The 15,235-nt window shown below is 38.9% G+C and overlaps 1 protein-coding gene across 2 annotated transcripts in view; it reads left to right on the plus strand.

Annotated features, from left to right (window-relative positions):
* arhgap46b (Rho GTPase activating protein 46b) overlaps positions 1-14,617 on the plus strand; it is a 126,198-nt gene extending 111,581 nt beyond the window's left edge. For both annotated transcript variants that reach the window (XM_007250754.4, XM_007250755.4), the window contains 5 exons: positions 1,408-1,481; positions 3,415-3,614; positions 7,586-7,677; positions 8,330-8,499; positions 9,486-14,617. In XM_007250754.4, coding sequence (XP_007250816.3) covers positions 1,408-1,481; positions 3,415-3,614; positions 7,586-7,677; positions 8,330-8,499; positions 9,486-9,680 — 731 coding nt within the window. In that variant the 3' untranslated portion in view covers positions 9,681-14,617. The remainder of the gene's footprint in view (positions 1-1,407; positions 1,482-3,414; positions 3,615-7,585; positions 7,678-8,329; positions 8,500-9,485) is intronic.
* The last annotated feature ends 618 nt before the right edge of the window (positions 14,618-15,235 follow it).

The following is a 15,235-nucleotide window of genomic DNA, read 5'->3' on the forward strand; positions in this document are numbered from 1 at the left end:
GCATATAGAGTTACACTGTGCTGTGTATTTTTATTAGCATCAACGAGAGTGTATTAAAACATCCTGAGGAAAAAAATCCTTATGCTCATGGTAATCTACAAACGCATCCACTTAGCTAAAATACACACATATAATATGCACACACACGTTCAGAAGCATAGCTTCATGTAATTACTTATCCATATGTGAACTTACGTGGCCTCAGTAAATGAGCAAATGTGAGAAGTTTAGGGTGCTATGATCTCAACAAAAGTACATTACAGCTGGCTGTAAGATATTGTGTTGACAATATGAAAAGCTAATTATAGATAATTATACCAAAATTTAAGTCTGTTTCTAATGTACTGTAGTTTTCACACTATAAGGCACACTATCAATAAATGTTTATTTTTGTAGTTTATTTTCATACAAAAGGCACACCGGATTATAAAGCACATTATTTTTAAAGTCAAACAAGCGCTGAAACCTGTTCATTTTGGTGAGTAAAGCACTTTCGTTTATTTATAGTAAGCTTAGATTTCCAGATAGATAGCCAGACAGCGCTACACTCAGGAACCCTGAGTGTTCCGGTAAGCCAGGGCGATATTAGCTACAGTAGCGGTTCGTCATAGCTTGTTTTAACATGGTAAATAATACCATTTGAGTAAAAAAAAATACTCACCTTTGAACGATGAAACAGCAAACTAGCGCTTAGCGCGGTCAGCGTGTAATGCTACTGCTGCTCTAGCAGTGCTAGCTGGGGTTAGCAGCAGGCTACAGGCCGATAATATTCACTTTTAAATGGCAAAAGAGCTAGCGCTTAGCGCCGTTAGCAGCTAACGCTAATACTCCTCCAGTCTCGAGTCTTGGTGCTGAAGAACTAAAATAAAACGCAGCACTTCAGCGGAGTATTACAAAAATAGAATATAAATATCTTTTATACATCATATTTGCAAGCTGTAAAGATGTTCCTGTTTAAGATCTGTCCACAAATGTTGAAGCTGCAAATTATGACAGTGCTCCACGCTCTTGACTTTTATGCAGGTTCATTGCAATCAAATGAGCATTTTTTCTGTCTTATCAGCATATGAGCAGTTCTCCCCAAGCATTTTATTATTCTTTCATATCTCATCTTGACTTCCACAGTTCCCCTGATTTGCCATGTCATAACACTATGCACATAGAAACCACAAGCAGAAAATGTTTGTCTATATTCTTGTATATTTATGACTTCTGTGACCTTTTGGGCATTGATTTTAAATCTGAATTTCATTTGTTTTGCCTAATCTGTTAAAATGCATCTTTTCCAATACAAATTCCACACACAGAATTTAGACCTTTGGACTGTGGTACAATCACAAGACCATAGAATTTTTGTTCTGTTCTCACAGCAAAGCATTTGACGTTGGTTATTCATGTCCTTCACAGGTCTGCCAATCAGCACTTACGCCAAGTACTGTTACCGCAAGCTGCAGAAGGTTGCTGTGACCGGAGGCAAGAAGGTAAGAAAGACTCTAGTTACTGATCACAGACCTGTTTATCCCTTCCTTCTTAGCCGTAATTATTTGGCCTGATTAGCCCGATTCCAGACCAGTAATTGTGGCCAGGAGGCACTCTGGACTCTGGTTGATTAAAGTCATCTGCGCTCTCCAGGTAAACAGAAGTGCTTTCCACTGGGTATCTGAAAGGTCAAGGATTTAAAACACTTTGGTGGAGGGAAGCATGCGGAGATGGTCTCTCTGAATGTTTAAGGTGCCAAAATGAAACAGGCTGTAATGTGTTCAGACTGGCCTTTGACTGCTGAAGTGTAACACACAGAGTAGCAGTGTGCAAGTGCCTACATGTGTTAGCAATCAGAGCACTAAGCCCTTAGGAAAGCTTCATGAGAACCACTCAGACTTTGGAGGGGGGCTATAATAACCCCCCAGGCACCCCCTCCCCCAGACACGCGCACGCACACACACACACACATCACAGTAAAAGTTACATTAGCTCCAGCCCCCTCCTTTTCTGTCCTTTCTCCAGTCCTTACCCTGTAATCAGCTGTCCCACCAGTGTCTCCACTGTTTTTACTGGGGTGCTATTTTTAAGGCCCCACCACACAGTCGTACATTATACTGTAGTATAGTGGTGTGAAGGCGTACTGTGCTAAAAGTGCTGAAGCCAGTGCTGAGTTCCATCACTAACAGAATGACTGGTACTGTATACCAGTAAAAAATGTTGGGGGCAAAAAATGTTGGGGCACATGTTCATTCATTGCTTTTTCCAAAAACAAGGGATTTAAAAAAAAAAGCAAAAGGTTTTGCTGTTAGGATTTGATTGGGTTAAAAAAAATCATCACCATTCCACCTCCATCTCAACTCCCCAACTTATCCCAAAAGTACTGGATGGACACAATCATTCCAAAGAAAACAGTTCCTCTGTTCCACTGCTCAATGCTTCTGGGCTGTATATCTCTCTAGTCCACACCTGCTAATATGTTTGTGGATCTCCTCCAGAGGGTCCTGTTCCAATTCTGTGTGTCCTACCGAATTATTCGCACTATAAAGCGCACCGGATTATGAGGCACTTTTTTTTATGCGACACTAGTAAGGAACAGGGGTGTCGCACTTTAGCGCGGTTAGCGAATAATGCTAATGCTGCTCCGGCAGTAATAGCTGAGTTTAGCAGCAAGCTACAGGCCGATAATACTCACCTCTTGACTTTTAGCGCTTAGCTCACTTAGCAGCTAATGCTAATACTGCTGGAAAACTAAACTAAAACTCCTGTATAATGCTGTATAAATCCAAATAAATCCAACTAAAATACTCAATGAGCGTATACATACTTACTATACATCTTCTAATTAATATGATCTAATCTTGGGGACTTTTATTATGAAGCTCAAAATGGTGGATTAGCCATAACGACTAATGACTATCTGTTTTCCAAGCTGAATAAATGGCTGGATGGCACTGTGTTGATTAGATTAGTAGGTTCTGTGGTTTGATATGTGTGGTTTGATATGTGGATTATGGCTATAGTTCACTCCAGTCTTTAGTTATTGACCTCAGAACACCAGAATGCAGCTAGTGGATCAGTGCTAGCTAACACCCAAACTCAAGAGTAGGCTTAGAGTATGTTAGCCCTAATGCTGTCTGTATCCAAGATGAATAAATGTCTGATTTATGATAGCAGAATGATGTTACTGTACTGGGTATATAGAGTAGGTTTTTGCTGTTTGATTTGATATATGTATGATGTCTGAACTTTACTTTTGTCTTTAGTTAGCTTTCATTCTTCTCCATCATGTTACAAAACTGAGTTAAATGGCCCCTAGTAAAAGGATTATAGTCTAAGTCCAGTTTTGAAACATTTCACATTGTAATCAATTCTTCCAGATTCCAAATATGTCAGGATGGTACTCATCTCTATCTCTCATTTTTCCCTCCACAGGGTCTCAGGAAGCCCACTCTCGATGAGATTGATCACGGACGCAATGCCATTGTGACGCCGTCTCTGTTTGGGAGTGCCCTGGAGGAAATCATGGAGCGGCAGAGCGAGCTCTTCCCTCAGAGGAGGCTGCCCTGGGTGCAGGTGCAGCTCTCTCAGTGTGTGCTAAACCTCGGCGGAGCTCAGACAGAAGGCATCTTTAGGTGAGATACACACACAGATAGAGAGCTTACAGTGAATTAATTGATGTCACAGGAGTGGGCACAGGAGTGAATAGTGATGTAAAGGGTGTCACTGGCTGGGGAGAGTCCTCTGAGAATTAGAATGCATTCAAGGTACATATTTAAATCTAAAAACATTAAAATAAGCAAATTGAAACAAAAGTTTACCTATATATTTATTAGCTTGCAATCATGTACTAATGCATCTCATAAAAAAATGTATAATATTAAAAAGTTACTTTATTTCCCTAATTTAGTTTTGATATATCATATATTATATATAATATAGATGTATTTCAAGTGTGATTTGTTTCAAGCGTTTCTTTTTTTTTATTGTAAGTATGGTTATAAAACAGTGGACCAACACCAGCAGATGACATGGTTCTCCAAAGCATCACTGACCATCAGTAAATTTTGCATTTCCTTTGGAAATCAAGGAACCAAAGGATCAAGGGGAGTCTGGCGGGCAGCAACAAAAAGAAAGCACCACATATTTTGAAATGCAGTCAGTCTGGAGTTGCCCTTCTTCTTGCAGTAAAACATACTTTTAAAAACAGGTCATATCTCCCACACTGGGAGAGGAGCCATTTCACTACTTCATTTCTCCTCTGCGTGTCTAGCCAAGTTAATTATAACACCCAAACCAGACGTGTGTCTGCGATATCCAGTTCAAAGACTGATGGTTCAATCCTGTTTTCTGCTCCCCCACTTCCCCTTCACTGCAGAACAATACTATGCAAAACAGCTCATCCTCGCATTCGTCATTACAGTGAGCGTCTTCTCAGGCGCTGCACCCTCAGCGGCCCCATGGCTGGATGGTCCCTACAGGAGCGATTTTTCTAAACAGATCCCCGACTGTTTGACATTTGGCAAAAGGAGAACTAAAATTGAGAGCATTAATCGTTTAAACAGGACAGCGCCTTCATTTGTTATGCTGGCTGATGCCTTTTCAAAAAGCGAGTGTCGGTTTCGCCTCAGTGCTATCAAAAGAGCCAAACAAGCCCCAGTTACTGAGCTGACTCTCTGTGGTGAAGTATGTGCAAGATGGACTGCATTCATTAGAGTTTGAACAGTTGTGAGAGTTGGTTTGGGCTTTTACATTCAATCAAAGACAGTCTGGGCAGGATAGACCTGAATCAGACTTTTTACATCAACTACAGATTTTTTGTAAACATCAACGATTTTTAAATCCTAGCGGAATCCTAGTGTTTTTCTGTAAGCAAAGCTACAGAACTTGCACAGCTCTCGTAAATAGGGCTAGGTGTCATATTAAAGATTTTCTAAACCGGTACAGTACCTTGAATTCTGTACCGATACCCAAGCGGTACTTTATTCGATACCTTTTTCAGAATTGCTACCAAAAATATATAAAAAGTGATAATTATTCTCACACAATAGATTTATTTCACTTCCGACATGAGTAATCTAATGCTCATACTGTCACCATAAGAGGCTAACATACTTTTGGATCTTTTCTAGCATGATTGTGGTAATTTATTAAGAACAAAAACAAAAGCATTACTTTAACAGCTTAAACTATGAATATATTTTCCTAAGAATACTGCTGAATGCAGTTCAGGTTTCAAAAGTTCTTTTTTCAGGAATATCAGCATTAGATTGGGAGAATTCAATTATATTAGTGGTGTCAATTACTTAAAAATTATTTAAAATCATGATTCATGATTTTTATTTATGTTGGAATTCCCCATTATTATTCTGATGGGGACAGTAATAATAGTGTAGTGTGGTTTAGGTCTGACAGACTAGACATTTTGTACTGTATTATAATATCTCAGAGTAGAGAGAAAGGGAGACAAGAGAGAGCAAGTGGTTGAGAGACAAGAGCAAGTTTTTTTGAGACCTTTCGGTACTCGGTTGTACCAAGACATTCTGATCGGTGCATTATTGGTATTGAATTTCAACATGCAGCCCTTCTCAAAAAATGCCCATTCTTTCAGTTTCTCTGCTTATTGTCTTTCTGCGTAGACTTATAACACACCAGGACAAACTTTATAAATGGTTACAAAAGGGGGCATGTAATCTTCATCATTCCCCAGCCTTAAAGCTTTTCTCCGCCACGCCATATATTTTCTTTGCTCTGCATTTCCAGTCATCATGTAGTTCGTCTTGCTGTAATAAGGAGCATTTGTTTGTTCTGCAACCACAACACTGGAACTGCTGCTGCTGCTGCTCAACGGATCTCGTCTCTGATTGGTCGGCCTGGTTGTAAGGCATCTAATACGTCAGGAAGTTGAACAGGCCCTGATTTAAACAAAAAATACTGTCAGTCAGTTTCGGATTTGATGTTATTTGTATATATATATTTTTTAAAAGATGTGTTTGTTTCATTTGTAAAAATTAGATGCGCCTTCAAAGGACCTTTACTGTCGACACGCTTAGTAAATATGGTCCATTGACTGAGTGTCTGAAATGAGTATTTGCATTCCTGCTCTGTGTATGTGTGTGTGTGTGTGTGTACAGACATAGTTAACTAGGAAAACACATTCTTTCCATCTCTCCCTGTCCCTTTTCTAATTATATTTTTATTATGCCTGTAACCGATGTGAGTGGTGTCAGGAAACCTGTCCCTGGTCATTTGTTTTTCATCCGCTTTCACCTAATGAGCGAATCTCCTGTTTTTAATATAACCCCATATTAAGTGTCTTCCCTTTTTTTCTTCTTTTTAATATAATATTCACTTCAGGGCTCTTGTTCATTATATTGCCTATGTCATCATCTTTCAGCTTCTATTCAGTCAGTCCTGGTGTGTAATACAGCGCACGCACACACACACACACACACACACACACATATATATACACTGGACCATCTGCTTCTATTAAATCTGATAGAACAATTTGACTGAGATGGCAGAAAAACATGTTCACAATCAGGCATGCTTTTGTTTATCTGCCATACCAATGTCATTCTAAGATCAAAGGAGTCTATTCGTATTGTGTGAACTGGTGCCACCTTGTGGCCAGTTCAATATAGATGATGATCCCTTTAACTTAGTATGCTAAGTTTTTTTTTTTTATTTAACAAGCTAATCTCAATCTAAAAACCAAGTTTAGTTTTTTTGCAATATTGGACAACAAATTTTCCTTGTGATACAATATCATGCTGCACACCTAACCTGCTCCAGAGAGCATGAGTCCTAAGGGCTAATCAGAGTCAGGTTTCTGATTAAGGTGTGCTCCTTCAGTCCTTTTTTAGGTAACGTTTGAGCTTTTTACAAAACTTGTGGCATCAGTTATATGACCAATATAGTATTTTTCAGCAGGGCAAAGGAAACTTACCACATACACTATATGTCTACATGTTTGTGGACACTACTTATAATAAATACTTGTACTTAATTAAACAGGAATCTAGCTAGATATGTTAGAAAGCCCTCAGGATTGAGCTGTGGAGCAGTACAGCTGTGTTCTCTAAAATGATCAGGCTTCATACAGTGTTTTTGGATACCTGTTTTTTTTACTAGCTTAATGCGGTCCACGGGCAGGCTACTGAAATATAAGAATTTAAAAAATTTAATCACCATTATTGACATATTTTCTTTAACAATAAATATAGATATTGAATTATTGTCAAGCTCTAAAACAGCATCAGCATTGTCCTTAAACTCTTCTGACCTCTGGTTCCTATCACTACCAGCTCTTTCATAAAATGAGATAATCCTGAGATTTCCGAAGCTAAAACTTGTTTGAACATGCTTCATGGGACGGGCCAGTAAAGCAGGTTTTCTGGTTCACAGATTAGGCTAATCCTGGACTAAATTGTGAAGTTAATGTTGGGTCAGCACCAGAAATCTCTTTAGGTAAAAGGTTATTTTTGCTCTGGGAAATTCTGGGCCCCTGGTGTTTCAGACATGACCAGCAAGATAATGGAGTAAAAATAAGATGAAGAACAGTGTCACAGAGTATCTAAATGATGTCATTTCTGTGCTGCAGAGTACCAGGAGACATTGATGAAGTGAATGCCCTCAAACTACAGGTGGACCAGTGGAAAATTCCAGACAACCTCTCTGACCCTAACGTCCCAGGTAAGAGCATCGTATTATCCATACAAAATGTGAATAAAAAATTGGAACATGAGACAACACCTATTGTATTTTGTCATGTTTTAAAATGCAACCGTATTGGGCCTTGAGAGTCAGCATACTGTAGTTTGAAAAATTTTGGGGAATTGACCAAGACCTAGATCTTCTTTTACTAATTCTGGGTATTCCACGTGAAACACTGAAAAAAAATAAAAATTGTAAAAGATATGTATTAGGGTTCCCTCTGTATACAGCTAACATAACATTGTAAGAGAGTATACCTTAGGATTTTGTGGTATATTCATCATTTAAATATGGACACTTGATCTTCAGTGTAATAATAACTGATATGCAAATACGTCTACTACAATATGATTTTACAGATTCTGATTATTATTAATGTTGTTTTGTTTAGGTTATCTTCTTTGTACTATTAAATTGCTTATTATTAATTATTTATAGTTTATTGTTAAATTGTTATTTACTTTTAGTATTATTTTAAACGTTTTTGAGTAATAAACATCAGTTATATTCTGTGATCTATATCTTCTATATCTTCTGACTTATTTTGGACTTTTCTTTGTTTTCTTTCTTTCTCTCTCTCTCTTCTATCTCACTCTCTTTCTCTCTCTCTCTCCCTCTCTCTTTCTCTCAGCATCACTGCTTAAGCTGTGGTACAGGGAGCTGGAGGAGCCGGTGATTCCACAGAATTTCTACACACAGTGCATCAGTCACTACGAGGATCCCGAGGCAGCCATCAATGTAGTTCAGTCATTACCAGAGCTCAACAGACTGGTGCTCTGCTACTTCATTCACTTCTTACAGGTAGAACACACACCCACACAACAAGACTTTTTGGCTACTTAAGTTTTTTTTAAGACATACATACTCATAAAGATGGATGACAAATTAAATGTTCACGCTTTCCTCCACCACAATAATAAAATCCATTCACCCACTGCAGTTCTGGAGACTGTACAGATCTATGCTGAGACATTTCTTCATTCTGGAGGCCCACAGTAGTCTTCCTAACACATTACTAAGATTATTATCCCACCATCTACAAATCTATAGTAAGAAATGCTGTAAGGCCTTATCTTTCCTGAAATCTGTTTTCCAATTGCACTGCATTTCTATGGTGTGTTCTCAAATAAAGCTCATTACGCTATTTTCCGGCAGTTTCAGAGATTAAAAACAGGAACATACACAGACTCCTAAATTTGCTATTTTTTAATTATACATTTTACTTAAGATGGCCATTTAAAAAGCGTACAGTGCACCAACACTCTACAATCAAACAAAAAACCACAGCAGTAGATTATGCTACAAAACTGCAGCTGTACATTTTCACAAAACATATTTAGCTAAAAAATAAAAAAAGTTGAATACTTCTCAAAAGAATACCTTTATTCATCTATCGGGATTATATTCGGAAGGCTAATCCATAGAAAAATGCAAGTGTAAACAAACACAAGACACATTTGAGCTACATGCTGTAGCAGGGTAAACATAACAACATAACTGTGCCACATGCAGTACTACATGGACTGCTGAAGCTGCTGCTTTTCTCTGAGTTTGAAGAAATAATAATTCCATTGGTTTGTGCACATGTGGCTAAAATCTAAAAAAAAAAAAAAAAAAAAAAGATTCCAGATACTATTTACCTGAAGTGACAAAGTGTAAACGAGCTCTTTCATGCTTTCTTTTTCCTCCAAAATTAACACTATTTTCACACACAGACAAAGACATATTTTCAATTCAAATTATGCACACGTTACCTTTATCTAACATAATCTATTTTTTTCCGTCAGGTCTTTGCCCAGCCAGTGAATGTGAGCAAGACTAAGATGGACGTGAACAACCTGGCCATGGTGATGGCTCCCAACTGCCTGCGCTGCCAGTCTGATGACCCGCGCATTATCTTCGAGAACACGCGGAAAGAGATGTCCTTCCTCCGCATACTCATTGTGCACCTGGACACCAGCTTTGTCAAAGGCCTCATCTGACCTCTCAACACTCGAGATGTAGAACTGATGGAATTGGTCACCTTCATCCTTCTTATCTTGGAGAATAGCAGAAAAAGTGGAGATACTGGTATTTTGGAATCTAATGGGATCTTTTGGAATCTATTGTTGAATTTCTTTGCGGTGGACGCAAGCTTTCGACCCTCGGTTATGGATCTCCCAGCTCTTAAACTGAAGCTTCCGAACCTAAATCACCAGCAAGAAAAGCCTCAAGCCTATGACTCAACGACTCACTGAATACCAGCTTCCACAGTAGATTCACATCACCTGAATCGTTTGATCAACTTGTGTGAACCATCAGCCAGGAAAGAGGCTCCTTGTGGAGTCTCCACAGCACTGTACAGAGACTAAAGCTTTTCGGGAACAGATCGTTCTCACTGCAGATGTCTTGTTGACGATGTTGACGTACGATTTGCTCGATCCAGGGCAGCCAGACTGCTGAGCACATCAAACCAAATGTGCAGGGATGCGAATAACACAGCAAGACTTTGGAGAACAACAGCATGTTCTTTGGTTCTTTGGAATATTATCACTACTAATTTTTTTTTTGTGAAAGCAGGGTTTCGGACACCCTTCATGGACAATCGTGATCTTTTCTTTTCTTTTATTCTTAACAGATTATGCAAGCAACAATCCTCAGATGCTCAGTGTATTTCTCTAATTTAATAGGGTATGACTGTGTGTTAGGTATTTAATGGATGTGTATGTGTATGCTATGGAGCGTACAAGGGGAGAATGCAATGCTCGATTTTTGTCTTAAAGGCAGGAGAGAAGCTCAGTGGAGAAACAGTGGATGGCCTGCAAAAGTCTATTGCTGCGGTGGAAACGGATGCTTACTCCCTCATAAGTAGTGCACTATATAGGGAGATAGTATTTAATTTACTTAGTAGCGATAGAAACACAAGCGAATTTGAGAACACTTCATTATCATATTGAGATGTCCGCGAAATATTCTTTAACCATTATTTATGTTGTTTTAAAACATAAGCCCAATATTTAATGTTCACAGTAACCAGTGGCTCATAAACTGTAACTAGCACCACTGTCTGTTGCTTTAGTAAGATTCACAATGCATTCTGATCTACATTTAGCTCTTGTAGTGAGCTATGATGTTTAAATAATTCTGCTTCCAAGTTTAGCCCATTTTCTTCCCCAATTTAGAATGCCAATTGGCCCATTTCTTTTTCTTTTTTTTATCACATTTTTCTCCCCATTTAGGCTAGGCATTAATGCTTATTATCCAAGCCACTCAGCTGCACTCCCCCTATCACTAATGATGCCCCAACACTAGGAGGGTAAAGACTAGCACATGCTTCCTCCGACACATGTAAAGTCAGCCACTGCCTCTTTTTAAACTGCTGCTGATGCAGCATTGCTGAGTAGCATCACAGTGCTCGGAGGAAGACGGTTCTGATACATCAGCTCACAGACGCCTTGTGCTGATTGACATCACCCTAGGAGTGATGTGTTGAGAGTGTGCCATCTACCCACCCAGAGAGAGTAAGGCCAATTGTGCTCTCTCAGACTCTGGCTGCTGATTGCTGCTGAGATTCCAACCAGCAATCTCCTGATCAGAGTGGACTAATTCTCTTTAGTATTAATTTATGAATTCTACATCGCTAGCAATTTTCCCAACACTAGGAGGGTGAATGCTAGCAAATGCCTCCACTGATATAAAGCCAGCCACCTTCTGTTTTCACTCTGAGAAAAATGTGCAGAGACCCATGCTGACCAGCATCTTAAAGGAGGAAAGAGCACCATCTATCCACCCAAAGAGAGCAAAGCCAATTATGTTCGCAAATATGTCTGGCAGCTGATGCCATTGAAGTCATTGGATCATAGTTACACCATCGTAGTCTGCTGAACCACTTAGCTACGATGTTCATCTTTATAATGACTTTATAAAGAGCTCAAAATCACATTTGAATTCTACTTTATGATTGGAAAACTCATCATATTTTTTTATTGGCATGTCAGTTCACTCAACAGCCATCTTTTCCAATAGCACACTGACCTTTCTCCACTTGCAGCATAAGAAGCAAACTGATGGGCTGACCTTGGGTGAGTCATGTTTTAACCAGTGGATGCTCTTCTCTCCTTTAAAACAAAAATAGGGATACATTTCTGTCACCGTCCATGACTTTTTTCAACTCATAATAACTCACGTTCGGGGTCTCAGATGGCCCACTGCAAGGTTGTTCCAGTAGAATCTGGAGGGAAGGGCCTGGATGGTGTTTCTAAACAAACCAGCCTCCTTTTGACTCTCTTTTCCATTTGCCTGGGGGGCAATTAGACCTTTGATGGAGCACAAACAGCTTGCTAAATATAGCCATTAGCAGGACAGCGGAAAGACATGCAGTCAACGAGGACTCATCACTCGTAACTGTTCCTTTAGCAGGGGAATTAAGTGCGTCCAGAAGCCAGCAGAAGTCATCACTGGTTCTGGGAAAACCATTTACAAATCTGACCCAGAGTTTAAATATATTTTTTACGTTGCTATTTCCCAAAAGCAGTAAACAGAAGGTGGGGGGTGATTTCATATTTCAGTGAAGCTGAATTATATTTAGCTCTGCGGTTCGAGTTTGGGGGTTTAGCACCCAGCATGGGACTGGAATGCCTCTTGGTTTTGGCAAGAGACCGTGCTGGAGTGAACAAACACACATATCGAACCCCCCCGACTCCCTATTTTTAAGCTGTAGGGCCCCAAATGAGAGGGTTCCGCCAGCCAAAAAAGGGCCAACAAGATTAGCTGCTCGTTAAAGCCCCTTTTCCAGCATTTCCACAGCCATTCGTCTGGGTCCTGCCAGTCCCGGCAGCCTGCTCCCGCACTTACTTTACTGTACGCCTGTCCCAGTTGTCTTCCCCATGACTGGAGGGGAGGAAAAGAGAGCGCAGGCTCTGCTGCATTGGGTCTGCGGTAAAAAAAGAGCGCCTCCTGAAGAAGTGCTGACTTAGCAAACGACTCACTTCAGGGCATCGCTCCCACAGGTTCCACACTGAATATTAAAGCAAAAAGAACAGCAAAGTGAACAGCCTGATTAGATGATTAGAAGATGCAATACATGTGTCATGTTTGGGGAAAAAGCCACACAGCTGGGTTCTGACTGTTGATTCTATTGGTAAATGAATACCAAATATTAAATTGACATTTTATAAAACCAATACATAAAAACACAACACAAAGCCATTTAAATATTCTATATTCTTTTACTAAAAAAAAAGATAAAGCCCTTAACCTTTAAGGCCCTGTCCACACATATCCAAATATTGTTTAAAAACAGAAACCTTTAGCCTGTGTTTTGGCCTTCTGTCCACATTAAAAAAATGCTCACTGAAAACTTCTGATAAGCTTTCTGAAACAATACTCTCCAAGTTGGGGATTTTTCTGAAAGCTCTGTTTTCAGTGCTTTCACGTGGACAGGGAAAATAGAGTTTTTAAAAAAGCTCACATCATAATTCATGCATATTTTAGGCTGAATCTCTTTACTTGCTATATTGTAAATTACGCAAGTTAAAAACACTACAAGTAGACTGATAGCACAAGATGTTTCGATTTTGAAATTAGAATATTATATAAGACCAGGTAAGTACTTTTGGCAGCGTAAGCAGTGTGCCAATTCCTGCTGGAAAATGAAATCTGCATCTCCAAAAAAAGTTGTTTTTTTTTCTTTTACGGAGATGCAGATTTCATTTTCCAGCAGGACTTGGCACACTGCCCACACTGCAAATAATACCAATTGGATTTATATAATATTCAAATTTTCTGAGACACAGATTTTTGGATTTTTTTATTGGCTGTAAGCTATAATACATCTATATATGATATTCACAACTGAATTACTGAAATAAAGTATCTTTTCAATTATATTTTCATTTTTTGAGATGCACTAGTATAGTGGTCGTGCAAGTGTTTTCATTTCTATGTGGATGGAAATATTTCCCACGTTTTTTAAATATATATAACAATTATATTTCTAATTTAAAAAATATTTGATAAGGGGAATCATTTTTAAAAATAAACGCACATGTGTGGTAAAAATGGCAAAAAAAATGCTTTTGATAGTCTATGCATGTGTGAAATGCAAAAAAAAAAAAACTTGGTCTCTATAGGGAAAAAATTTTACTGGAAAAAAAAAAAGTAATCCCATAATGAAATTTCTACCTAATTCAATCGGATGCAATATATTTTATTATTATTTTTTTTTTTATCCTTTCAAGTTAAATCAATAATCCGCAACCGTCTGTAGTGGATTGACAGGTCTTGTAACTCCACCTAACAGGATGTATAATTTACTTATGATCTGTCTGCCTGTTAATTTGACAGCTTTTTGGTTCATCAGGAATGGTTTACATGTAGAGGAGAAAACAGCAGGTTCATCCCACTGGAGTATTCCGCTGGAGTTTTGCTGTATATATATAGTTACATATATATGACCGAATGTGAATGTCGGTGTGCTCTCCATGTTTAACTCAGTATGAACTCAGTTTACCAGATCTGTCTTCATTGTTACTTCATCCATGGGTTTGCCCTCAGTTACTTCAGGTTGTTTGTCCTGCAATGGTTTAAATATAATCCTCCTTTTCTTTTTGATGAATGCTGAACGGAACTATACCGGAATCTAGTAGGCCAACAAGTGCGCGTGTTGTTGATGCACCCCGTCCTGTATTGCACTTACCCTTTTCTCCCTCTCCCTGTGTGTGGATGTCCTTACAGGGACTGAAGACTCTGACTGTAAATGCTCCTTAAAGTTCTTTCTTTTTCTTTTGGCACAGCATCAAAGGTGCCAGTGCCTGGGTGTGCAGAATCTTTGATCAGCAGCTAATGCTGACTATGAAACCATGGATGACGTGCATTTAAATTTTCTGAATTTTGTAAAGAAAGAAATAAAGTTTGTAAATTTGTTAAATTGTACAAGAAATGTCTGTGTGTCCTTCTTTTTTCTCAGATTTTTACTTCGACATTAAAAACTGTTCAATACCTCTTTTATTTACTACCTGTTTTCTGTCGAGTTGTGCTACCCTGTCAAACCGTGCTAGCCTAGTGTATAATTTAACTGTAAAAATAAAAAAGCGCCATATAAGAGCATGTTCCCAGTAGAAGTCCAAATACATATAACAAGCTAGTATATATGTAAAGCTTTAATCACTATAATGGTAAAGTTATGGCAGTGAGAAGTCACTAAAACTGCTTTTGTATTTTTTAAAATTATAATTATTGTATTTATTATTCATTTCCATTCACACTTTTGTGCAATGACACTGAGTCCAGGTTGTATATAAATAAAAAGTGTAGTTCACCGCATGCGCAGTGTCTTTAGGAAGCACGTATCGGTGGGTAGCATAACTCGACAGAACACCGGTGCTAAATAAATGAGCGTGTTTTAAAATAAGAGCGGCATTTCCAAATAGTGCCACAGGGGGCAGTGTGCGCGCGCAGCACTCCAGCACTTGCCTCCTCTCTCAGTCACGAGCCACTCAGTCAGAAGAGAACGCGTAGCATGGCTGCTAATACGAGCAAATTTACGGACCTTCTTCAG

The sequence above is a fragment of the Astyanax mexicanus genome, chromosome 13 (assembly GCF_023375975.1).
Source record: "Astyanax mexicanus isolate ESR-SI-001 chromosome 13, AstMex3_surface, whole genome shotgun sequence".
NCBI classification, from domain to species: Eukaryota; Metazoa; Chordata; class Actinopteri; order Characiformes; family Acestrorhamphidae; genus Astyanax; species Astyanax mexicanus.